The following is a 27,152-nucleotide window of genomic DNA, read 5'->3' on the forward strand; positions in this document are numbered from 1 at the left end:
ATGAAAGAAAGCAGCAAATGAAAATAAATAACACTCATCTTTTACTTTATCTAATAACAACCTAAAACATGAACCTTGGTTGAAAAAAACTAAAGTTGTCCTTTAATGTTACACGTGCGTGTATCCGTGCACGCCCCGCCCCAGTGCGAGGGGGTCTCCCCCGTCTAGAGGGAGGAGCCCCTGGACGTGACATCACAATCAGCCCTCCCATGATCCAGCATTCATTTACATTTTCTATGGGTCCTGGTTGAGAGTGTGTGTGACTGTGTGAGACTGTGAGTGTGTGTGTGCTAGTAGCTATTGAACACTTTCCAATCCGAGAGGGAGAATAGAAAATAATTCGAGAGACGCAGACACACCTTATTATATTATCCCAAGAAGTGATTCATTCGGGAGGGAGAAGAACAGAAGACGCGCCGATGTGGCTCCAAACACTTTTTTGTCATTTTGAATATTATTAAAGAAAGAAGCCGAGTTGGAAAAAGTGTCGTCGGGATCGAGTTTGAGGTAGGTGTGTGTGTGTGTGTGTGTGTGTGTGTGCGTGTGTTAGTCCTATGATTGTTTCATGAGCGCACCAACAACAAAGCAGCACGTTCTGCTATTATCTGTCTGTCCCGTCGGCCCAGACAGTGCATGTGGGACAGTGGGACCCCCCCTAGTGCTAGCCCCTTTCTGGACCCTCGGTTACACCTTTTCTGTATTTTGGAAATACAGAAAAGGTATAACCGAGGGTTCCAAAAGGGGCTAGGGAGTATAGGGACCCCCCGATCTGACCGAAAGTAAGAAGAGAAACAACCGCACGAGACTGGCTGGCTGCAGAGAAAAATAAACTCAACCTTCCCTTGTTTTCTTTTGTTGCTTGCAGCTCACGATTGACCGACGGGACAGACAAACTGAGATTGCTTGGTATAATTCATTGAACAGCATACACGTGCGGACACTATTGTGTTGTCTTTGAGTTCATAACCAGTTTTTTTAAGGAGGAGAAGAACAGAATGATATCGCTTCTGGCTTTGTTTTTGAATTGGGTCATTTCATTATGAGAGAATCGTTTAGATTAAAAAGGTGACTGGGTTCGTGTTAGTTCTGGTTTGAATTCATGGCGTATGTAAGAATAACAGCGCAGCCAGCCATGACAACATTAATGACCACTCCGATAAAACACATGGCTTTAGTCATCATCTCACTCTGACACACACTGCCTGTACTGTCATCAGTGAAATGTCTCCCAAGTGAACTGTCACCCCTAGAGTGAGGAAGGAGGCCAGGAGGGGTGTGTTGTCGTTGATATAACAAGGATGTCAGCTCAGCTGTATAAGGATAAAGTTTATACAGTGCTATTATGAAATAGTTTGCTTTGTTAAAACTCAAAAAGATTGGCAGGTAGTAGACTAAGATTTAGACTCTCGTAGATGTTTTTTATCGATTCTGACAGATTGAAAATGACAGAATCGATAAAATATATCTACGAGACTCTAAATCTTAGTCTAGGCAGGTAGTTGCTGCCAATATTTAACTATATAGGGCTAGACTAGAGTCTTCTAGTAGTATCACAAGTATGTGCTGTGTGTTTGTGTGCGTGTGTGTTGTGGGGGGGATTTGCTGGGTGAAAGGTGTAAACAGAATTGTACCCAGATCTAACTGTGACTATAAATGCACCATGTCTCTGTCTGTGTGTACGGCTGTAATCCATGTAACTCTAGAACCGTTCGCCCCACCGACTTTAAATTCGACATGCGCGTTCCACACCCCCACAGGGAGTGCAGTGCCCGGTGTCGAGTTGGTCGGTCCCACGGTTGTCCAGAACCGCCAACAAAAGGCTGGGCTCTCGACAGGGCCCCTGCCCTGGGACCCTCCATGTGTGGGGCATGGATCTTCAACTTCCATCGTTACCGACTCGGTGCTCTACAGCCGGGCACCGGTCTAGTCTCAATGATATGGGGTGTTCAAAGGAAAGAGAAAGTGACAAAGAGTAATGCTATGAATGAGTAAGTTGCCCTGTCTCTCAGTATATAGAGCCAAATAGTGAGTATGAGTGTGTGTGGAGTGGAGAGGAGGGGAAAGGCCCCGCACATGTGTTAGTCATTTGGTGGGGAGTTTGCAAAACGATTTACATCTGTTCTCTGATCTTTGAACTCCCCTCCTCCTCTCCTTTTTCTCCTGCTCTCTGTCTCTCTTGCTGCCTCTCTACTTCCCGTAAAGAGCTGATACTGTCACACACAGACTGTGGGGTGGGGTGGGGTTGGGGGAAAGCATTATGGAACGTCCTGGCATGTTCTGTTCCTATATTGGACTCCAAGGAGGACAAATCATGACAATTAAAGTATGTGTGCACGGCTCCATTCTAGAATGGAATGTGCACATTGTGGAATGGAATGTCACACCAGTCAGTGGAATGTGTCCACTCCGTGTCCCACTGACTCCCTATCTAAATGTTATCTGTCCACGTAATAAAGTAGCGTATCACAGCCATTAATGTTTACTAAAGTTTAGCCAAGGTTTTTAGGCCGTGTGTGTGTGTGTGTGTGTGTGTGTGTGTGTGTGTGTGGGGGGGGGTTATACAGACAGCCACAGGAGTTGGTGGTCTTTATCCATCAGCAGTGTTGCTCTGTCTGTGCCCACAGACTTCATTAGTCAGCAGAATGTACTGAGCCCAAGCCTAGATCAAGCCCATGCTGCACTATTACTGTGTGTGCGTGTGTGCGTGCATGCGTCACTTTTCAAATCATAGGTAGGCTAGTAAGAGACTACAGTTGCCTTGTTGCATCCGCCTGTAAACATTTCTCCACTAATTGCTGTGTATGAGTAGTGAGTGCATTTAGTAAGTTTGAGTTTCTTTCATGTGTACTGCAGCAGCAGCTTGCTGACATCTTGGTTCATACTTCAGTATCTTAAGATGTTTAGTGGCACGCACACACAATTTAATCCAGAGTGGCACGCACATTTAAACTTACTTAACTTATACTTGCAAGCTATTTGGGCCTTGGGGGGGGGGGGGGGGCATACCTTTGGTTGCTTTGAATGTTGAATGCCAGCATCAGAGTTTGCCATATGTGAGCTTGTAGATCTGTTAGATTAGGGAAAAAATTGTCGACCTGAAATGGGCCCAAAATGAGGACAGTGGTAAAAGATCGGGACATATCGGCTCATCGGTTGCATAATTGACGAATCTGGCGACACTGATGTATTAAAAAGTAAAATAACCGATTATCAGGCAAACTGATACATCGATTGGACTCTACTAGTACTAACAATAGGTTTCGTACTCTGCGCGCCTCTTCATCTGGACTGAATAATCCAATGATGCAATGCACACAGCAGTGATGAAATCACAGACTTCCACCAACAGCACAAAGGGCCTGTTTACACCACGTTGTGGTTTTGTTGCCATGGTTTTTAGCTCATGCTGTCACAGTTCAGGTATTGAATTTCTTGACAGCCAGCCAGCCAGGGGGTACGTACTGCCCCGCGGCATCAGACGTACTGTACAGTGTCAGTCAGACATGTCTAGATGTTGACTTTCCTTTGTTTGAGCATGTTTAGGACTTGAGGCGCATGTGGTCCATATACAAGACTTAGATCATAGAACAAAGAGTAATGCTGCATGCACACAGTAAACATACACGCATACCTACGCTACACGCACTAGTTTGTGTACATGCACACACACACACACACACACACACACACACACACAGACACGCACAGCTACTCCAATGCATCCCATTGATTTTCTCTCTGTTCTGCAAGAGCTTCAATCACAATAAAGTACCATTACGGAGCCACACACTCTCATGTAGTCATAGAAGAGAATGGATCACGCAGTAATTGCTGTCCTGTTTCGGGTCTTGTTGGGTTGAAATGTAGGGAAGAGTAGGAGTCTTGAGATCACTTGAATTGGATTAAGCTCCTAGTATGAGTCTGAATCAAGACGTATGATGTTACTTGTCTTATTAGAGGAGGAGAGGAGAGCATGCGGACGTGATCTTGTGGAAAGACGGAGCCACATCTTTGCTGCCTGAGGTCAGACGAAGTTGCAGAGTACACACTCGTAATGGCTTCGGAAAGTTTTACCGTGCCACGAAACCCTATGATTACCAGCTGTCCCGTAAGGTATTCATAGAATTGCATGTGTGTGTGTGTGCAATGGCGGAGCATGCACGATTGAGGGTGCACACATGTACAGTATATAGTATGTGTGTGCTCGTGCAAGCTTCTCAAGTGGCTCTGTCTGTATGCACATAAAGGATAGATTATTGAGAACAAAGACTCTGTTTCTGGGGCACCTGGTTACCTCGTTATCTATGTCTGTGCGCGTGAGTGTACACGCTCTGTCAGTGTTCCCACGTGTCCGTCCGTCTTTAACAGGAGATCGCCTGGTTGCCCGAGGTAACAGTTGTTATTGGGGTTCCTTTTATCATCCTTTTTTTCTGTACCAGCATGTAAACAAAGGAGACTCTCCCTAATCCTTCCCAATGTGCTCCTCTGCCAATGAGAGCGGGACTCCCAGCTGTGCTCAGCCAATGGATGATGGAGTGGGGCTGGCTTTTTCCTGTCTTTATATAGGGGTCTGTCTCACACATCACAGCAGAACACAAAGCATTGTTCAACAGCAGGTTTCTATTATGGCTAAAGGATTCTTCACGTTCATAAAACCAAACTGTTTTTGTCTCCACCAGGCCGAAGGCATGGGGAGAGAGAAGGCATGGGGAGAGATTATGTTTTGCACGACGTACTTCCATCCGTGTTTCCGTCTGTCTGTGAAAAGCTAATTCCCGGGACCGTTGACCCGGTCGCTGCCAAACTGTGCAGTGTGCACATACACTCCCAACTCCGAACCTCTGCCCCAAATTGCCTCGCCAATTTTGGAATACTTTTTTATATTACTCCCTACAGATTCTATACATACTACTCACTACAGATTTTATCCATACATCACGCAAATTCGTAGTCTATAGTCATGTAATCAACAAGGATCTGTCCAATTGTCCATATTCCATCCCGATTGGCTAAGATTGCCTTCCAGAGTTCCGTGAAATATTCCACAGACTTTCCTACTAGGCAGAGGAAGAAATGCCACTTAATTAATTCAAATCATCCTCATGGTGCATGGCGCTAACAGGCCCATTCATGTTTTTATATAACTGCAGTGATCTGTGTAAAACTTTGTATGTGCATTCCGTAGATGCCATGGAAAAACCTTTGCCATGCATTTTTTCCACAGTCAGGTAATCAACACGTATCCATTTCATTTTTCATATGCCACCCTGATTGGCTACGATTGACACCTAAAGCTTGCACGACTGGCCTGTTTAGAACCAAATGCCACAAATCATGAACATGAGCGTCCGATTTTAACGAAACTGTGCATGCACATTCCCACTTGGCTCAGGAAGAGGCCAAGTCGCGTTTTTACCTATAACTGCACAGATCAGAAGTTTGTAATTGCACACTCTCTAGAGGCCAACGAAAAACATCTGCCTTGCATTTTTCAAATGCCTCTTATACTGCCACCAGGAGGTCCACTTATCCAAAACACATTTTTGTTATATTAGTCCTTCAGATTTGATCAAAATATCATGCAAATCGGTACACAATATCTTTATAGTCATGTGATCAAGAAGGGTCTGTGATTTTGTCCAGCTTTGAGGGTCTGTGTAAACACAATCATTGAAGACTAAAGTGTGTACACAAACATTGATGACATATCATGTATGATGAATGATGACGTATAATGATAAGAGTGCCCCTCACTTCACACAGGTGTGAATTATTTTAAAATATTCTATGGTGGTTGGCTAAGATTGATATCTAAAGTTTGCAGGTGTGGCCCGTTTTGAACAAAATGCCTCAAATCATGAACTCGGCTTTCCGATTGCTGTGAAACTTCCTCCACTACGTTGAAGAACAATTAATGCCCTTTTAACATTTATAGCGTCACCGGGAGGCACATTAAACAATAAATAAATAAAAAGAAATATTTATATTCAATTATAATACACTAAATAATACTGTGTGTGGGTACAGGAATCCACACAGAATGGATGAAACACTAGACCGGTACCCGTGTCAGAGTACCTGTTCCACCCATCTGTCTGTGTCCTTTATCTGTCTCTCTGTCCCTTTATTCCTATGGAGTTCTGTGTCAGGTATGTCCAAATATGGAGTGTTGTCATGTCAGAACAGGCCAGCCTATGTCCAGAGCACGGACAGAGGCCTTTTGTGCTGGTTCTGGACAACCGTGGGTCCGACCGACTCGACACTGGGCCTACTTGGAATGATGCAAGTTGGAAATGCATGCCCCTCCCAGTTATTATGTCTGTGTCCCTTTTATGCCCATATATGGAGTTATTTGTCAGGCATGCCCAAATATGGAGTCTATGCAGACGTCAGAATGATGTCAAACAGTTCTTTGTCAGGCATGTCCAAATATGGAGTCTGGCCCGGGCAGAGGTCTTTTGTGGCCCGGCAGAGGCCTTTTGTGGCGTTTCTGGACAACCGGTGGTCCGACCAACTCAACACTGCACTCCCTGTGGGGGTGCGGAACACGTGTGTCGAGTCTGTGGGGGTGAACGGTTCTCGAGTTACATGGATTCCAGTCGTACAGAGACTTAAAGAGCATTAAAGTTATTAGATATAGTAGATCTATAACTTTGGATCTTGTTAAGATGTATTTGTCCTTGTAAGGGCATATGTGGCACTACAGTCGTCCCCACCCCCCCCCCCCCCCCCCCCCCCACTCACACGCCTGTCACACCACAACTGTTGCCCTCAGACCAACATACCGTATATAGGTGAACAATTGTCACTGCCAGTTGTATGGAGAGTATAGTTGGGCTATAGGACAGCCTTTGTATCTGACTGGCAGCTGTGACCTCAGACTCACACACACACACACACACACACACACACACACACACACACACACACACACCAGTCCTTGGTCAGGCCAGCATAAGCACTTTCATTCGTTTGTTTATTTTTTTTATTTTTAAAGACTGGTACAGATTAGTATGTATCCAAATGACATCCATATGTCATTTGTATGTAAACACCTGTGTGTGTGTGTGTGTGTGTGTGTGTGTGTGTGTGTGTGTGTGTGTGTGTGTGTGTGTGTGTGTGTGTGTGTGTGTGTGTGTGTGTGTGTGTGTGTGTGTGTGTGTGTGTGTGTGTGTGTGTGTGTGTGTGTGTGTGTGTGTGTGTGTGTGTGTGTGTGTGTGGGGGGGGGGGGGGGGGGGGGGGGGCGCGCTTTCCAGCTCAATAATGGGAGTTTGCAGGTTCATCACATTCCCGTGGGGTGACTCAACGTGGTGTCTGTGCCTGTCCCATTCATTGTGTAATCTGCCTCTGTGGCCTCCCAGGGCTCTTCTCGCAACATGCAGCGACAGGAGCCCTAGCAAAAGCTAAAAAAAATAACATTGCTCAATAATTAGTACGAAGTAACCGGCTGTAAACCGGGACATGTTTCAATGGTATACTTCCCACAGAGATTAATGGCAAAAGGTTCACTGTCCATAGCATTAGACACTCAAGCTATCTTGATGTTCTATCTATACCACGGTATTTGTTAAAAAAAAAGAAGTGCTGTTCTATATGAAGAAAAATCCAAAATTTTAAGAAGGGGGAATTCACATTTTGTCTCTTGTTATATCTCTGTCTATTACACACATAACACACGTGCGCGACTGCACATACACACAAACGCACACATCTCAACTGTCCTTTCAATTACATGTATTACTATTTAATCTATTGATTCAGCTCCAGTTCCTGTGTTTAGGGCTGGCTAATGAATACAGCTGCTGGGGGAGCCACTGTTGGCTGTCGGACTGCATTGTACTGCATTTCCATTTTGTTTCGGAGAAAACCTTCCGGTGAAAAAAAAATCTCTTTCTGGCCAAAAAGTTAATTTGATTCGTGTGGTGGAGTGCCTCCACTAAGGAAAGTAGGCTTTGTAATGACACAACCTGTCTTTGTATTGGTGTCGAAAACGTTCTTTTTATTTTCGCTACAGAGGAGAGGCTGCAAGTCAAGCCTTAATTAATTCAAGGAGCAGCAAGGGCATTAGGGATATGGACCAGAGCTACTGTACATAAACATCACCAAACAACACCAGCTTGAATACTGTCTCGACTCCAATTTACCTCATCAATATTGTCAAATTGATACAGAATTCCACAACAACACACAGTCACTTGCATAATGTCCTTTATTGTAGACCATACTTCACATCCATATGCCTTCTGCGTTTTAAAAAGTGTTGCATAACCAGTGCTGACAACTTGTTAGTTAGTTAGTTACCGGCAGTTAGTTTGTTTCATTTATTGTCCACGTGTGGAAATTTGTCTTCGGTCTCAAACAACAGTGAAAACAGCAACAGCAACAACACTTACACAATTATCTTCATGGCAAAAATGCAGGTCAACAATGGCAAATACATTGCTATGTTTTTATACTGAAATAAATGGCAGCCTCCATGTATCTTGTTAAAATAATATGCAAAACAACTTACTAGCCAGTCAGAGCAGCGTACTCCTCAAAACCAAAGTAATTAGAGCAGAGTGTTGTTCAACCAGCTGTGAAAGTTCTGTGGAGGAAAGCAGACAGTGGTTCAGTAGCACTGTCCACTGTTTCCCCCACCATTGCTGTTGCCAAGGCTGTATTGGTCAGCACCAGAAACATATACCTCAATAAATCATGTGGTTTTAATTATGTACATGACACCAACATGTCACAGGCCCTGGCCTATACCATCAGGAGAGCGTGCTATGCACTAAGGCTGTATGATCATTATCATATTGTTAACCTATTTACATAATATGATGAACATGCAAGATAACAACACAAAAGGGAATGATATGAAGTATGAACCCCCCCCCCCCCCCCCCCCCCCCACACACACGTAAAGATAAAATCCAGCCATTCACAAACAGCTCTCCTTGCTTGTAAGCGTTTAATAGCTTGTTTTCACGTTCAGCCCATTCAACCCCTCTTCACCTGTCACAGAGAAAACAAATATGTTATTCAACTCTGGCATGGACGTGTGCATGAGAGACAATCACAATGGCTTCAGCTTAGGATAGGCGTTTAAAGTTTGTTTTGTAACATCAGTGATTTTCTTTTTGTGGTCGCTGGAAAATCACACAAAAGTAAACCGTTGATGAATGGTTGAACATGATTTATAAAAAAAATATTTTCGTGTTGCCCTCGCAGTGAAATGCCTGTCATATGTATCGTGGGGTACTGTTGCCGGACACACAATATACTTAATTATGAAGAGAGATGCAGCAACGTTTTACCTCCATACAGTCCACACTGCACAGCTAAAGCTATAGAAAACATAATATTTTGTGTTGTATGTACGTAGGCATGGTGTGGGTGTTATGAACCTTTAACACCCCACTTACAATTTCCCGCAACCCAGGGTCTCCCTCGGTGACGACATTATATGGAGAGTAGCTCTCGAGTAGCTCTCAGAGGTCAGTGAGTGATGATGAGCCTCGCCAGGATTCAGCTGCTCTTTCCCCCTCGCTCTCACACACAGCAACCGGCCAGAGTGTTCATATGACTCAGAGTGTGTACAAATGGATCCTTTTTTTACACTGTCGAGAGTTAACTAGTACTGCTCAACCTTGCTCCGTTCCAGGCGCCCGTTCCCCTCTCCCAGGCAGGAAATAAGAAACAGACCACAACCCCCAAAACGCAAACCCCCAGCATATTCTCGCTGAACCGTTACATTCCCTCTTGTCTCTGTCTTTCTTTCTGTCTCTCCTGACCCAAATACTGTACAGTATACTCAACTCCATCTCACAGAAATTCAGCGAAATAGCGAACAGAATAGAGAACTCTAAAATCTGTACATATTACACAACTACTGTTTTGACCGCGACTTTCACTAATATGGAAGTGCTATTTCACTGTGGCTGGGTGGGTTCGGGTTTGACATTACTTACTATTCTATTCTCTTCTGTTCAGTCAGCTCTACCGAACTTCGCAATGCTCTACACGGCAACTCGCAGCTCTGTGGTGTCTCCCGTGGCTGAAGACGGCGCCCCTCCTCCATCATTGTCTATGTGGGGAGGATTTCAGTGTCATATGTACAGATTTGGGGGTGTTCTAGGCGTGTATGTAAAGAATTGCAATTCCGTGCTATCTCTCTGTGTTTGGGTGAGACTGGGTAGGTATACTATACATACCATGCAGTGTTATCTTTTCTTGTACCCCCCCCCCCCCCTCCCCCCCCACAAGAACGGGCATAACTTTATACTAATTAGCCAGGCCGGGCCCAGTTAGGACCTTAATTTCCAGGTATAGTCTGTTCTAAATGTGTACGGGCAGTCGGTCGGGCAGACGGGCACACATACGTTTTACATAGTGGATGTTTCTAACTTTCTACCACAGTTCTTCTGGAATTCAGCGCTTGTCTTCTTGGTTTATATCCGGGGCAGGTACTGACAGGGTCATTGGGCCTAATAAGCCGGAGAGGCCGGGTCATTAAACCCTTTTTGACTCGTGGATACAAATTCAGCGGGCGGATGTTTGTTGGGGGCAAAGCTTATGCAAACATACGTATGTACACGTCTACATGATTTATGTAAATGCGCGGTGCGGACTCGACGTGGGACATCATGCGCTTGGCGTCACAAGCTGGCCCTCTCTCTCTCGCCCTTCATCCCTGGCCCCCATCCCCCAGCAGCTGTCAGTTTAAAGGCCATGTATCGTTGTGTTTTAATTAGGGCCTCTCCACTTTATGGCTAAATGACCGCTTCATTAACACGCAGAGTCGCAGACTAACCAAAAGCCCTGAGTGTTCTTGCTCTGTGTGTGTGTGTGTGTGTGTGTGTGTGTGTGTCAGAGAGGGAGGGAAGGTGGGTGTGGGGCTTGCTTTAGGGGTATTGATGACGTAATGTCCCTGGAGGGGTGGGCCGCCCTCCCATCTGTGTGCATGGGAGAGACATGGGATCTGGCTGAATGAAAGGGAGAGTGAATGAGTGGACGAGAGAGAGAGAGAGAGTGTATGAACAGGCAAGTGTATGCGGGCAAATTGACTTGCTAGAATATTTGCCATAATTTCCTCTTGATGGGAACAATCTTTTGCTAGGTTCATGTTTTATTATATCTCTGATGTCGGGAAGAAACCACTGAAGTACAAAATGTTCATTTTTCAGGAATTCTTATTTTTTTAAGAAATGAAAAAAAAACCTTATATTTTTGAGGGGCGCTAGCCCCCCGGCCTCTATATTCAGCTATTAGTGTAGATTTCCATCCATCCATCCTACACAAACATTAAATTCTCATTGACAATGAATGGATAATTTTACATAGGATCTGAGCAAGGGCATAGTGTCTATTTTACGTCATGATGATGTACGATGATGAGAGCTCACCTCACTTCACACGGGTTGAGTTGAGTTGAGTTGTTTTTGTGACTTTTAATATATTGTCAATTTCTTGCATGAGAGGGAGAGAGGTGGTGGAGTTAGATGCTTTAGCAGACAGTTTGAGGGTCCGATGGAGTTAAGAGGTTTTGTCCGAAGCGCTTTTTACCACTTTTCATTGGTTCAATGTTCTTTTTAACCAACAGAACACACAGACGTAAAGGGTGTTCAATAGCACTGATTTATGCAAAAAAAAATCAAAAACCTCAAGAATGGATTTGGGTGGTTTGTCACTGGTGTCTTCCCGACAGCAACGATATATTGAAATGCAAATGGGGCAGGGAATGTTCAATCAAACTCATCCCAAAAACGGATATTGAGTCTTAAGCTGAGGCACCGCACCTGCGTGTCAGTCAAGACGGCTGTGATCCTGGCTGGCTCACTAGTGACAGATTGGGAGTGGTCTGGTGACAGACATGTCGTTGGAGCCAATGATGGTTGACCGGCTATGACCAGCCCCCCTGTGTGTGTGTGTGTGTGTGTGTGTGTGTGTGTGTGTGTGTGTGTGTGTGTGTGTGAGAGTGAGAGTGAGAGAGAGATAGAGGACATGGGGTCAGATGCTGGAGCAGGCCACCAGCTGTTCTCTACCTCCTCCTCTCTTTCCATCTTTCGCGCTCTTTTCTTTATTTTCCAAAAAAGGGATGCTGAACAACTCTAACTGTAGTTGGCGATGTTTCGTAATTTTTCGTCTGATCTGATTCTGGCCCATTCCTCAGCCTTTCTCACTCTACTCACTCTTCTTTCAGTGCAGATCTTTATCATTCTTCTCTTGTCCCCTTCCTCCTGTGTGTGTGTGTGTGTACTATGTTGTTTACTGCTACTTTTTATTTGATGACCCCTACTTTCCTGGATAGTACCTGCAAATTAGGTGCCTTTTGGACGGTTCGGCAATTGAATTCTTGAAAACATACAACGGAAATGAGAGAGCCATATAGTGTGTCATTAAGTTGGTATTACAGTATTTCCTGTTTTGAGTGTTATTTCCATCAATGACGTGTGTGAGTGACTCTATCTATGGTGACAGTTGAAAAATGACAGTTGAGAGGAAATGTTAAGGGTGTGTGTGTGTTGTGTGTATGTCAGATGTCAGAATTTGCAATTGGTGGCACAGTGAAGCGTTGGTTTTGAAAAGACTTAAAACGTGTGTGCGTGCGTGCGTGCGTGCGCGCGCAGCCTATTATTTTACGTCACACTGTAGCTGGACAGAGCAAGTATTGCTGATGCAACAATGCAGTGTAGTGTGGGTACCGAGCCCTGCCAAGGCCATCATTCAATTAGCTCTAATGCAACCTACAACAAGGATATGCTCGCTCTCTCTCTGACACACACACCCTCTCTGCCACAAACAAGTGTTTGATCAGTAACCACACACACACGTCCTATCACATGCTGTCCACTATGCCATAAAAACAGTTAAACACACATACAAAGTGACTCACACACACACACACACACACACACACACATCCGCATATACATAGATGGGTGAATAACGGCATGTTTTAATTCATGCAATATGTGCCATAGGCAATATTAAAACATAGGACTCTACATTTATACATTTTAGAGAGGTTACCCAGGAAAACACAAGGTTTAAATGAAAAGTACAAAGAAGACCCTTTCAATAACAAAATTGACATTGGTCTGGTCATCCGCTGATTTGTAATAGATGGTCTGTTTTCCTCCAGTGCCATGTGTGACAGTTTGCTTATTTTCTCGGACATTTGGTTAGTCCCATGACCATAAAACTAGCTGTCGACATGTATGACACCCAACAGGATGTGAGCTCCAGCTCCTCCTGGTCACATAAAGGTCAGATGGATCCTGAGTACGACAGTGAAGAATGGCGTACACAGAGGATCCTCCTATCCTAACCCAATCCAAGCCATCCATGAGATATCTCGAGGAAAGCTATTATTACCATCTGGGCCATCCATGAGAAACGAGAGATTTGATTAAAAAATATAAAAAATATATTATTGGAGCCTTTTTCTTTGCTTCAGTTGCTAGCCTCCACAGGCCTCCCATTACATCACCATTACATCAGCTAATCATAGCAACATGAGTTAGACTTTAATATATTAGCGCCCCTCACTTCTCATGGGTGTGATTTTGTTCTGCTCAAAATGAGATGAAGTACCATGTTTGGGACCTTATCAAACATGAATCTGAGTGTGTGCCAAGACAATTAATTGTCCGCAAGTTAGTACGCAGCCTAGAGAGTGGGGCTAGACTACAGATATGGAGGGCTATCACTTCTGGTAACAGCATGGAATCGGCTATTTATACTTCATCGTACGCTTATGTTGTACACTGAAATAAACATAGGCTTCCAACACGATCCGTGAAGCGATGTGAGCTTATAGATCCAATATTATGCATTTAGCAGATGCTCTTAATCCAGAGCGACTTTGTAGTAAGCAAGAACAACACATGGTAATACATCATTGAGTATCATAAGCAAGCTAAGGCCCTAAAACTATATGAGTATACTAGAATCCTATGTCTACATAATATGCTATCTAAGTTACATAAGCTTAGCCTTTGCCTACGCCTGTAAGGTCGTTGAGGCTAGTGCAAGTGCTACAGGCTAACGTAGAGTCTGAAGAGGTGAGTTTTTAGACTACGTTAGGCGTTAGGCATATGTCCTTTGGATCACTTTTATCACCTCTCTCTCTCTAGGAGTCTAGGTCATCCTCAGACGAGCCTTCCATCGTCGCTTCCAGTCATCCCGGTTCTCTATACATCCGGCCAGCTCGTTGGTGCTTTGCGCTCCTGCAACTTTCTTGAGTACATCCACATGTTCGTATGGGACGCCCTCATGACCGGGGCGGTGCCCAGTGACCAGTTTGCTGGCTGGGAGCTCTTGGTGTCTTTGGCAGTGTCCTGCGAGTTTCATTCTCCTGGCTGCTATTTTGTCGCTCACCCTGAATATTCCGGCATACAGATTCTCGTTGGTAACATGTGTACTCTTGCTGATGTTGAGCACTACACGTAACATTCTGGTGTAGCACCCGTCTAGAGCCTTCTGCAGAGTTTGCTTCAGGGTCCAGCATTCACTGCCATATACATAGGAGAATAGATTCTACCGTCGCATAGAAGTAGCTGAGTTTGATTTGTCGGGGAAGGTTGGAGTTCCATACACTGGCCATGCCATTCAGGGCCCTCCATGCAAGTGCCTTCCTCACTTTTTAATCTTGCTCTGTTGAGTTGACCCATGAGCCCGAGTCTCTCTCCTGCCTTTTCACCTGGCTCTGCTTGCTTAACAGAAGTGATGCTCAGCAGCTCAGACATTTAGAGAGAGTCGTCAATGCCGCGTCTGTTTCCCTGGAGGCTGGCGGAGTCCTCGCTCTTATGGATGCTCATTAAGTGGGCGTGTGTGTGGCGTGTGCAGTGCGTGCACGCGTGCACTCCTGAGAGGGGTGTGCTTCCAAAACCAATAAACAAACCATTTTAATGGAGATTCCTGGAACATCAGACAGTGTTGTCCCAAACACGGTGTTCCATAACACGCACGGAACGAACAGTCACAGACACACACATACAGTGGTAAGGATAAAAAGCACGATTTGCACCGTCACTGACTGTACAGATGGCTCTGCACAAAGACGTACACGTGTTAGAACAAAATACCTACGTTTCCTGTGAAGGCAAGATCTGCACCCCATCTACAAACAGGAAGGTGTTTGGGTTTTGAATGACCAGTGACCAGTGTGTACTAATGTACTGTACACCCTCCCTCTTGACACGCATTCGTCTGCACTGCTCCCAGCTGCGACAGAATAGGAAAACCAAATTAGATGGGCGCGACTGAGCGATGAAAAGGCCGGATTTTTAACTGGGCTTCAATTTGAGGGTTGCAGCATGCAGGGGCTGTTTGAACTCCCTATGTCACTTCCCATCTCCCTCGGGGCATACAGGAAGTGGCAGCAGATGTGTTAAGCTAACGGACACTTTCACAACACCGTCAAGACTGTTATAGTTCCTCCACCCCCCGCCACTAGCACCAACACAGGACTCCTTTGATGTACCCAAAGCACCCAGCACGTGTGCTCTCTCTCTCTTACACATAACGCTCGCCCACAGACGGCCGCGTGTGCACACACACACACACACACACACACACACACACACACACACACACACACACACACACACACACACACACACACACACACACACACACACACACACAGACAGACAGACTCTAGCCAAAAGACACAGCCTCCTCTTTCTCTACATCACAAGCCGTGCCACTGACCTCCCCTCCCCTCCTCTCGCTCTCTCACACTCACACATACTGCATCTACAAAACAGCATATGTCAATTTACCCAGTAGGCAATATCCTCAGTTACTCCAGTAATTGCCTGCCATGAATGTGCTACAGTGGGTTTGGTTCATAGCTGCTGCAGCATTATAATACATTGGTAATTGTGATGATAATGTGCGTTTTTTTGGGGACATTTTGTGCCACTGTTCTTTGTTCTATGTTATGTGCAGCCAAAACCCCATGTTTATCTGGTGGGGTCTTTGTTATGTAACTGGCATAGTTTGACTTCTGTGGTGTGTGTGAATGTCACCCTCTAGTGGCACCCAAGGACCATTACAGAGTTGTTTGTTTTGAATTGATCCATCCCAGGTCTCTGGGATGTTGTCTACTACACTACAACACGTGCAAAGACAAGTTTGTGACAATTAATTAATAAATTATTAAACGGGAGGCGTGTGTGTGTGTGTGTGTGTGTGTGTGTGTGTGTGTGTGTGTGTGTGTGTATATATATATATATATATATATATATATATATATATATATATATATATATACACACAGACACGTGTGTGTGTGTGTGTGTGTGTGTGTGTGTGTATTCACACACACACACACACACACACACACACACACACACACACACACACACACACACACACACACTGTGGGGCTGCCCAAGTGTAGTGGTTAGAGCATATGCCTATCATGTGGATGATCCCTGCCTGGGGTCAACGTCAGAAATGGCATGCGGTCGCAACAGGTTCCTAACGCCAAAACAAATGGGTTCAGATCTGAACCAAGTCTCCTGAGGAGTCTGTCCTTAATACTATATATTGTGGAATCTGGAGAGAAGCACACTTTAAGCCTAGGTGTTGCTCCAGAGTGGTGAATGCATAGGAAGGGGGAGAAGGGAGGGGCGTGTTATGTGAGTGGGCTGTGCTGTGGACCATAATAAAGCTTGCTCAGGGCAGACTGTTCTCAAACCTCAGCAGGAGGCTGATGTGCAGGACTCATTCAAACTGCAGCCGGTGCACTTAAAAAGAAGCCGTTTTCTCACTACGTTCACCAAATCATTCTCCTAAAATTGGACAAGCGCGTGCGTAGCGGCAGAGATGGCGACTATGTTCAGATACCCCGTCTTTCATCTGCAGGGTGAGTTGAACAGAAGTTGCTATTGGCAAGTGTGTGATTGTAATTCATCTTATCAAGACGTATTGTTTTATTTTTTTAAAGGCTGGACATTGACACAGATTAAAAAAAGACTTATTTAGATTTGGAGTGGAACCATGAGGTTATGTGCTCTTTTAGATTGGAAGTGGAACCATGAGGTTATTATGTGCTCTTTGCAAGATGGTCTGCATTGTTCATCAGCAAAACATGTCTGGAGAACAGAGGTGAATGTACAATGTTGCGATGTGACAAGCGATTAGACGTGCTTACACAAATACAGTTTGGATTGTAAGGTACATGAATAGGCTATACCGTTCAATCAAGTACGATGCACAGGTAAATGCTTTTCTTTTTGAAGAACAATAGCCTATTTCTCTTGTAGTTGTGGCCGACCGTATCATAAAATGTAATAACTAAGTTAATTGAAGTTGCAATAAAAGGTTTTATTGCATGTGCTTTGTAGTTAATTTAAGACATCAGACATTCACAGTTATTTATGGGCTTTATAATGTTTGCAGTGCTCAGGCATCTATGCAACTAGGAAAAATGCTGGCTTTGATACATGCTATTAAATGATGTGCTGATTTCATTTTTTGGCTGTAATATATGGATTTCACATCATCTGGCAGGAGTAGAGCTGGGCATATTAGATATTATATTGATGTTGTGATATGAATGAGACTAGATATTGTCTGGAATTAATAATATCCTGAGATGTTGTCCTTCTGTGATTTTAATCACTTAAGCCCTATTTTATACTTTCACTTAATGTTCTGGAATTGCTAATAGACAATCTACAAGCTCACTGGCTTTGTGAGCTTATGTAGAAATGAGCTTATATATAAATGTGGCACAAATCTTTGAATATAAATGCTTTCGTGGCGAGGGTTTTAACTCAAATCTTTGCTTCTTGGGGTTCCCAGGAACAACATATATTCAGATGGGGGTCCGGCGGCCAAATACATATATTTGGGGTCCTTGACATGAAAATGTTTGAGCACCACTGACATGGAAACATAGGGTTTTCAGAAAACTGATTTAGGAGACATTTGTAGAATCGGGTCCTCAGGTCTTAATGGGTTAATTTTGTCCATATCGGCCAGCATTAGACAGGAGGATGAAATGTTCCCCTTGCGGTGTGGAACAATTACATAATTCCAACATTGATTACCTCATTGATATACAGCCGAGCAAAAACATCTGAGCCCTGGCTAGTGGCTACATACGCATACCTAGCTGTAACTTTTTGACTTGTGCTTTAAGCGGAAATAATAGCTGTCTGGGAAACACATGCCTTTGTATATAAATCAGTTAAGCAGACAAAATGTCTGAGACTTAAACGGTGGGCGCCGGTGGCTTTTTCCTGGCAGACCCTCGAGTCTCCACAGTTGAAACTGTTTTATCAACAAAATATCTGTTACTGATTCAAGTAAAATTGCCTCGCTACTGACTTAACTTTTTTGCACACACAAAAGATGACTTTACATAAACCTGTTGGTGTGCACTTTTGTTTCGACAAATGCTATCTGTGGTGAACATTTGACTTTGCTACTTTACTTCAAAAGTTGAGTAAATTAAATGATGTTTTAAAATGACTTCACATAGGTGAAACTGAGACTGCTTTATGAGCTTATGTTTTTGTATACTTATTACTTTTAACAACGGTGCATCCCTGAATCTTCTAACGACAGTGTTTCCTGTGCATGCAGATCCGTGTGACCCTGGTCTATCTCTGTCGCGGGAGAGGAGTGTCATGGCGGAGCCAGACTACCTGGAGGGAGACTGTGATGAACTCATCAAACCCAAGAAGCTGATCAACCCGGTCAAGACCTCCCGCAATCATCAGGACCTCCACCGAGAGTTACTCATGAACCAGAAGAGGTCAGAACTCGGGAACACCAGTGACTCCTTTAGCCAAATTCCAATAACCCCAAATCTCTGCCACTCACTCACTCACACTCAATCACTCCAGCATGGCGGTGTTATGTTGTAATGGTCTCACATTTCAGCAGGTCACCCTTTTTACCATAGCACTCCATGCTGGAGTGTGAGACTGTGAGTGAGCGAGTGGCCGAGAGTATTGGAGTTTGGCTCATGCCTCTCATTGTCTGTCTGTCTGTCTCTCTCTCTTTCTCTCTCTCTCTCTCTTTACAAGGTTTTATAGCTAATACTACTGGTTCAGGTAACCGGAAGGCCCAAAAACACGCTATTTTTTTTTACACGGACCACACGCTGGTTCTTGTATTCTTTACTTTTAGGATCTTGTGGTGACTGTTTTGGGGGCGACCGTTTTGGTATTCCTGGTTCATTCTAGTCCAGTGGTTTTCAACCAGTGATGCTTGGGGAGGTTCCAGGTGGTCCCCAGCTAAATGATGGAGAGTTGGTAACCAAATGGACCCTTATAGATCTCTTGAGGGCGTAACATTTCAAATTAAATTTTACTCTCTCAAAAGTTAAATTATTGTTAAGCATCTGCATTACTTAAGTCTACACAATTAGAGAATGTAGAAGGATTGTTATTTTGATCAACGTTTTGCCTGTTATCTCTCTAATGGTATCAATACAGCATGGAATTGTGGACAAAATCTTGATAACAAAATATTCTTTAATTTTGGGTCTGAGAGGCTAAATGTCACCAAATGGTGGTCCGTGGCTCAAATGATAAAAAAAGGGTTGAAAACCACTGGTCTAGTGATGATTTTAGACTACCGTCTATCGTTGTTTCTGGACATGCTGTTATCTAGCCTGTTGACGTTGGTCCCTCCAACCCCAAGGGGGGGATGCATCATTGTTATGTAAAGCTCTGCAATGAAACTTTAATAAGAGGTATTATATAAAACCTTCAGTATATTACTGCGTCACAAACCGCTTAAAGAAATTTAGATCCAACCCAAGTCTGGAATGCACAATATTAAAACTGGAACATTTAACATTCATAACCTGTGTGTGCGTGTGTGTGTGTGTGTGTGTGTGTGTGCGTGTGCGTGTGTGTGTGTGTGTTTTCTTATGGGCATTTGCCTGCGGCTCTGTAGTCTGAGCTATAAATAACATTCATAAATGCACAGTCTTGCGCATGTTTGCACACACACACACACACACACATACGCACGCACATATCAGCTGTTACATCACAGACGGGATGCTTCAGCTTTACACAGGTCAGAGACGGAGGTGCATTATGATGAAAAAGAGAAACCACAACAATATGCTCAGTGCAGAGGCGAAGCAGAGAGAGTATACGGTACGCTGTACTGTATTTTAGCCGAGGCAGAGAAAGGAATGCCCTTCATTGCGTTCGTGTTGTCCCAAAGAGATGCAGTGATGTCATTGAACTGCACAACGGGGTGGGGTGCTATGGGCTGGGTCCCAGCAGGGCACTGGTTCCCAAACACATTTGTGGGTCGCAGACACATTTTCATGGGTCCCTTTATTCTTTGTTTCCTACATTTTGTTTTCATTTTTATTTATTTTTATTTTCATTATTATTTCTTAAAAACGTTTTCAATAAAAATTCCCAAAAAATGCTGGAATTTTCATGAATTAAAATCAACATTTTATGATTTATTTTCCCAGTAATTTTATGAATAAATAAACACAAAAAATGAAAGAAATTCCATAAATTAGAAAACGTATTTCAGAAGTAGTGAAAATAGCCTCGCACCACGTTATGAGCTTGTAGATCTGCTATTTTCACTAGATTAGGTCCCGGGCAAATGTCTAATCTCTCTTTTGGGTCACAGGCTAAAAGAATTGGGAAACAGTGCAGTAGGGGGCCTATAGATCGGCCCCTAGTGGGTTTAATAGGGGTAAATGTTGTTATGACTGGGCTCTCTGCGCTGTAATGCAACACAATGGATGCTTCGCCTCATGGTGGATTAGTCACGGCGATATATATGAGAGAGAGATGGGGGGGGGGGGGGGGATGGTGGGGCGGCTGGATGGATGGATGGGGAGGGGGAAAAAATAAGTTATGTAAGCAGGATTACAAAACCATCTCCAGCTGTGGGTCGGTCTGTGTCCGTCTCTCCCTCCCCCTTAGTTACCTACGATGTTATGACCCCTCCTATGCATATACACCATGCGCGAGTCGAGCACACTCCAATACACACAGAGCAGCAGACTGACACACACATCAAAGTACACATTCCATTCCACATATCCACACAGGAAAACTGGAAAAGCATGACATCAGTTTTACAAGTCGGGGGGTAGTAGGCACTTATGAAAGTCCTCGGACTGAGCATATAATATACACATTAGGTATTAGGTAACTTCCTAGAGTGCCAGAGGGTCTCTTGAGTGGGAGGGGTCAGGGGTCTAATGCTTATGTAACATGCCAGAGAGAGGGAGAGAAGCAGAGCAGCATCTCTTCTTGTCACAGTGGAGGATGTTATTGCCATGAGAGAGTAACCTTGACCTCCTCCCTCTGACTTAATCACATTAATTACCCTGCCGAGGCAAAAGTGTTTTCGTAGGACCCCTCCCTCCATGTCACTGAAAACCAGGACATGTTTAACTACAGCAGGGACCACCCTGGTGGAAAATGAACTCCCAACTATTTGTTATTGGAACAATGAGGAGGGTTATGTAACTGTTGGCATTTTTTGAGTGGTGCCAAACCGCTACCAATGACTGGCCTTGTGTGTATGTCTATATGTCTGTATGTCTGAGTACAAACATCTGCAAGCCAGCCAGCTGTGTTGTTGAGCAGTGTGCACCGCTCAGTTCACACGGGTGTGATATATTATTTTTTTATTAACCTCAACCAAGGCGCTGTTGTGCTGAGCTCAAACTAGCTGCAGTATGTTTCCGTCTACTTCATTCTCAGTCCATGAGTCCCTTGTCATGATGACAGTAAATCAATAAACCTAGTTTTCTTTGAATGAGTTGAGTAATCGGTTTCATGCTGCTCTCTGTGTAGAGTAGACCTTAAGGACACTGGGTCATTGGCCTAGGGTTCTTCATATGTGTGCGTTACTGTTCCTCCCTAATCTGAAACTTTGATGTTTGTTTCCATTGTTTTTTGAAGATGGACGCATGTCTCTCTCTCTCGCTTCAACCTTCTTCTCCCACATATAAGCATCTTTTTCTGCTTTCTGCCTCTTCTCTATTACTCTATGGGCTAATCCTCAGCATCCACCTCCTTCGTTACGTTTCAGTTCATCTAAGAAATCCCCGTACTGTACAGAAAGGACCCTGTCCTCCTTAGTTCAGTTTCACTACAAAAAAAGAATCCTCTCTGTCGCGATGCATTTCTAAACCATGGCAGTGTCCATGTAACAGATGTTATTCTTGGCTAAATGAGATTGCATGAAGTGGATATGGTCCTTATCCCTACAAATGTTTGTATTTACAGAAGAAAAATACATGATCCCTGCATCATCACATAAAACCTACTAGTGCCTATACCACAGATTAGACAGACAAATTTGGACTAATCTGGGATGTGAAAAGTCAACATTAAACTACGATTGACGTTTTCATTCGGAACCGTGGTTTCAGATCTCCATGTCAGGAGGGCATATCAGGGCATGCCTCTTATGTGTTTTTTATTTACTTAAGTTGTTTGTTGTATATAGTAACGTGCTCTCTCGCTGCTCGTTTTTTCTCCCAGGGGTCTGGCTGCCCAGAACAAGCCAGAGCTTCAGAAGGTTCTGGAGAAGAGGAAGAGGGAGCAGATTCTCAAGGCCCAGAAAGAGGAGCATGAGGCCCACAAGAAGAGGAGCGACCTGGAGGTCGAGCTCATGAAGCGACAACAGAAACTAGAGCAGGTGAATGTGATTCAGGAAACTGTTCATTACAACAAAATGCACTGGAATTTGACTTTGTTACACTGCAACACAGAACAACACATTCAGGTGCTTATATCTAAAAAAACATAAAGAATGAGCACATTAGGAGCAATGTTCACCTCTGCACAAAGAGAGAGCGTTCCTATGTAGGCCGGTCAGTTGAACATACTGTAGTGCAGGCGCGTCAGGTTCCTATAACGGCGGTGGGTGCTGGTCTGTAAGCAACGGCAAAGAACAACTTGCAAAAGTGGATCAATTGTAACACACGCCGGCTCCATTCAATACCATTATAGGTCATATTTACACAGTTGACATATTGGCCAATATTATATGTTCTAAAATTGTATTGTATTGTATTGTGTATTCTAAAATTATTGTAGGGTTGTATAACATTGTACAACTCAATAAATCAAACGTTTGTTTAATCAATGTATTTCTGACCAAAAAAAAAAAAAAGCCCAAACTGGTACACCCGATACTATTTAATATTTCCCTTATTTTTGATACATTTTCTTATCACATCTATGGTATGAAAACAATGCTAAGGAGTTGCTTCAATGAAATATAATTGCTTTAAGCTGAAAACGATATGTTTAATGATGTTTTTTAGCGTTGTTACATTTATCATGCATGCCGTTACAATTAATCCGACATGCGCAGCAATTGTAACACTGGAACAGCGTCCACGTTCGGTTTAATAACTCCCGACCTGTTTTATAAATAAAATAACTTGAAGTGGTTTATGGTAGCTGACATTTGTAGGTCCGTTGCCTGAAAATATTACATGTGTAGATAAACGGATCTCTGAGTAAAAAAATGAAACGTGCAAAGTGTTACATCCTTGGCGGCTCTCCCCTACTTTATTTACAATTTGCTAATGAACACAGTGTTTCAGTTCACAACGAACACATTAAATTGTTTCAGTATCTTGTTTCAACATTTCAGCATGATCAATGATAAACGGTAAAGCAGTCGCTTTGTGGCGGTCGCTTACGAGGAAAGTGTTTCTAGAGTCCTTACATTACAGCTATAACATTAAATTGTTTCAGCATCTTGTTTCAACATTTCAGCATGATCAATGATAAACAACTAGCAGTCGCTTTGTGGCGGTCGCTTATTGACGTACCATTTAATGTACGTGATCCAGGTAAATGTCTCTTTCCAGTAGGGTTGATATTTTCGGGCATATTTGCGGCTTTTGCCCAACACCTATCTGGCCCGCGCCCGCCGCACAACCCCCGTAAGGTGACTTACAGTGACTGCGTGACATTTCATTCAGGACAGTGGGTGCATATTCTGCTAAACAGAAGAATGCCACTGGGTGCAGCTGCGCCTCTGCACCCCCGGAGATGACGCCGGTGCTGTAGTGTACATAAACACAAACATCTGCCTGTGAATTAACCCAGTGGTTTTCAAGTTTCAACCCTTTTCATGTCAAGGCTCATTATTTATTTGGCACTTGAGCCACGGACCAACATTTGTGACCAGATTTGACTAAGAGCCTGCCATCGTGCAAATTCCATCTTTTCACCAGAGGAGTTTTTTTTTTAATGAGTTAGTTAATAGCACAGGCAGACTCTTCACACAATAGAGCATGTAAAATAAAACCAAATGGACCCGTACGGGTCCATTTGGTTTCATTTGGTTACAAATTCTCCATTTAGCTGGGGGACAACCTGGAACCTCCACTGGTGGTCCCCGGACCACTGTTTGAAAACCAGTGAATGACCCTCATGTCTGTGTTCTTCCTAGTTGGAGCTGGAGCAACAGAAGAACGAGGAGGAGCAGGAGAACACCCCCGAGTTCATCAAGATGAAAAGCAACCTGCGGAGGACGAAGCAGGAGGCGGACGGTGAGGAGCGAACCACCTAGAGGCCCCAGGGGGTGTTGTTTGGGTCCAGCTGCGTGTGAGAGTAGTGTTCGTGGCCATGGAGGCGCCAGGAGCTGCATGTGTACGAGAGTTTGTGTGTGTGTGTGTGTGTGAGAGTGAGTGAGATGGAATTCCTGGTTCTTTTTCCCCCCTGGCCCGACTTTTCTTCCCACAAGCGAGGGTTGAAACTTTACAGACTAAAGACCCCCACCCTACCTACCTTGGACTACCAGCACTCCTCCCCCCACCTACCCCTTCTTGCACCTAATTCCATTGCCACACGGCGCCTCTAGCCCCAGAGGACGGACATAAACACGGACACCTTTATGTTGGTACATTGCTGCCGTGACGACGGCGAAAACAGGCTTCCGCTGAGGTGCGACAGAGATGCAAGCAAACACAAACAATGGACTGAGTTTCCTCTCACCGCTCCACTCTCTCTCTCTCTCTCTCTCTCTCTCCCCCTCTCCACAGAAGGCGGTCATTTTCTGTTTGTAGTTGTTGATGTTGTTTATGTCGTTGTTGTTTTCTTCATCTTCATAATCGAAGAAGGAAAAGTGGACACTGGATGGACTCTCAAAGCTGTGTATTGTAAAAGCCAAATTACTGTGCTTTGTTTTGTTTTTGTTTTTGTTATTTATGTTCATAGGTTTTAGCCCAGATATAGGGAGAACACGTTTGGTTGTTCCAGCTTGTTTTATGCTTAGTTTGTGAAGCCAGGACAAAGGGGGAGGGGTGGGGTGGATTGGGGTGTAGTGTATTCCACACTTAAGGGTCTTTTGTATTATTATTTTTTAAATTCAAAACATGCCATTTCCTCTGAAAGTTTGAGCAATATTAGAATTCCAAGGCGTGTTCTTTTCTTTATATATTCTGTTTGTTTTTTAAACAAATAAAAGTGTTACTAAATAAATAATTTTATTTTTTTTCTCCTTCGGATCTGTGAGAGTATAGTTTCAGTTTTTCTATCAGTTTTTGTGTGCTTTAATGAACAAAAGATTTGATAGATGTTAAAAAGCATTCTTGAAAGTGTGTACAGTACTATGATAAAAGAAAAAGTATCATTGTGTGGCCCTTGAAATGTCACACGTACCCAAACCGTGCTGATAAACTTCCTTAATCTTCGTGACTCCACTATGGTTATCATTGTGTTGTAATGGCGCCAGGACATACAGACAGAATCTCTCTGGAACAGTAATTCAGTGGTTGATGAATGCCCGTTGCGGACTGCAAAACAATCGGTATGTTGAGCTATCACAACTTTAAGAATGAACTCTAATCATATTGTTCTTGATATCCAAGTGGAGTTTAAGATCACATGAATGAATGTGATGGGCCTAATGTTCTAGTCTGTATGTTTACAAGCACTGATCTATCGTTATTCTCATGGGAACAAGTATATTCTTTTTGTCCCTCTCCCCTTCAACCTTTTATTTGAAATAAATATTTTAACATGTTCTATTCATTATTTCTGTCTTATGTTCATTACCCTGTAAACATTATTCTCACCATAGAGCTATGATATATCTAGAGAATGGATTGAGGAGCGATAGCCCCGCCCCCCGCTATTCACTTCAATGGAAGTTGCTCAGTGACGTTTTGAAGCCACGACGAAGTCTTCAGGGAAGTACCCCTCGAGCGTTGATATGATTGGTTGGCTCCTATCGTAGTACCCCTCGAGCGTTGATATGATTGGTTGGCTTCTATCATAGTACCCCTCGAGCGTTTATATGATTGGTTGGCTCCTATCGTAGTACCCCTCGCATTGTTCTTGTGGTACCTCTACGTCACGTCCTACGTCGATTCATTCATGAATGTGACCTGGGCTTGCAGTACTGCCTTTGACCCATTCCAACAGTGCAGTGGTTTTCAAGCAGTGGTCCTTGAGGTGGTTCCAGGTGGTCTCCAGCTAAATGATGGAAGGTTGGTAACAATGGAGTGTAAAATGAAACCAAATGGCATTTGGTTTAATTTTACACTTGAGTGTTAAATTATTGTTAAACTCTGCATTACTTAAGACTACACAATTTGAGAATGTAGAAGAATTGTTATTTTAATCAACGTTTGCCTGTTCTCTCCTAATGGTACCAACATCAATACAGCATGGACAAAATCGTATCCAACAATAACAAAACATTCTTTAGTTTTGGGTCTGAGAGTCTAATTCTCATCAAATGGTGGTCTGTGGCTCAAATGCCGAATAAATTGGGCCTTGATATGAAATAGGTTGAAAACCACTGCAATAGTGAATATAGTGAATCATCTTGTTATGGAAGTTCAAAGAGAGACTGACTCATCTAACATGACTGAGTCATCTCTCGAATAAACATGAACTGGACAACAGATGAATGAGTAAAGAACTGTAATGCATTACCCTGGGCAGTGTACACTGCTGTGCTTTGTGTGCCTGCGAGACAACAATCTATGTGCATAGCTGAACAATCAACAGCATACCAGATTATATAACTTTAATTATTTGATTTGCAGCCTTGAACTCAGACTTAATTTACAGGGGCCAGTGACAGTGTTGAATTGCATCTTGTAAACTATTTGCTGTTTGCTCTATTATATTATTTGCTCTATATACAACAAACAAATGTATTGGGCCTGC

General features: G+C 43.6%; 1 protein-coding gene across 2 annotated transcripts; it reads left to right on the forward strand.

Moving 5' to 3' along the window:
• The first annotated feature begins 282 nt into the window (after window positions 1–282).
• On the forward strand, window positions 283–26,002 carry fam107b (family with sequence similarity 107 member B). Of its 2 annotated transcripts, none has more exons than XM_083763059.1 (4): window positions 283–507; window positions 18,589–18,760; window positions 22,494–22,650; window positions 24,424–26,002. In XM_083763059.1, the coding sequence occupies exons 2-4, from the start codon at window positions 18,633–18,635 to the stop codon at window positions 24,541–24,543; spliced, it is 405 nt and encodes a 134-aa protein (XP_083619185.1). In that variant the 5' UTR covers window positions 283–507; window positions 18,589–18,632; the 3' UTR covers window positions 24,544–26,002. The 2 variants fall into 2 exon arrangements, with proteins under 2 accessions (XP_083619185.1, XP_083619184.1); XM_083763058.1 differs by lacking the exon at window positions 283–507 and adding an exon at window positions 16,704–16,861.
• Window positions 26,003–27,152: the final 1,150 nt, after the last annotated feature.

This window comes from Protomyctophum parallelum (genome assembly GCF_964188405.1).
Source record: "Protomyctophum parallelum genome assembly, chromosome: 4".
Classification (NCBI taxonomy): Eukaryota; Metazoa; Chordata; class Actinopteri; order Myctophiformes; family Myctophidae; genus Protomyctophum; species Protomyctophum parallelum.

What these genes read in the sequence shown, in the direction of transcription:
- fam107b (XM_083763058.1), top strand. Translation starts at nt 16,822, where the DNA reads ATGGCGACTATGTTCAGATACCCCGTCTTTCATCTGCAGG. An exon ending in CCCCGTCTTTCATCTGCAGG is followed by an intron (nt 16,862 to 18,588) that starts GTGAGTTGAACA and finishes CTGTGCATGCAG; the next exon opens with ATCCGTGTGACCCTGGTCTA. An exon ending in TTACTCATGAACCAGAAGAG is followed by an intron (nt 18,761 to 22,493) that starts GTCAGAACTCGG and finishes TTTTTCTCCCAG; the next exon opens with GGGTCTGGCTGCCCAGAACA.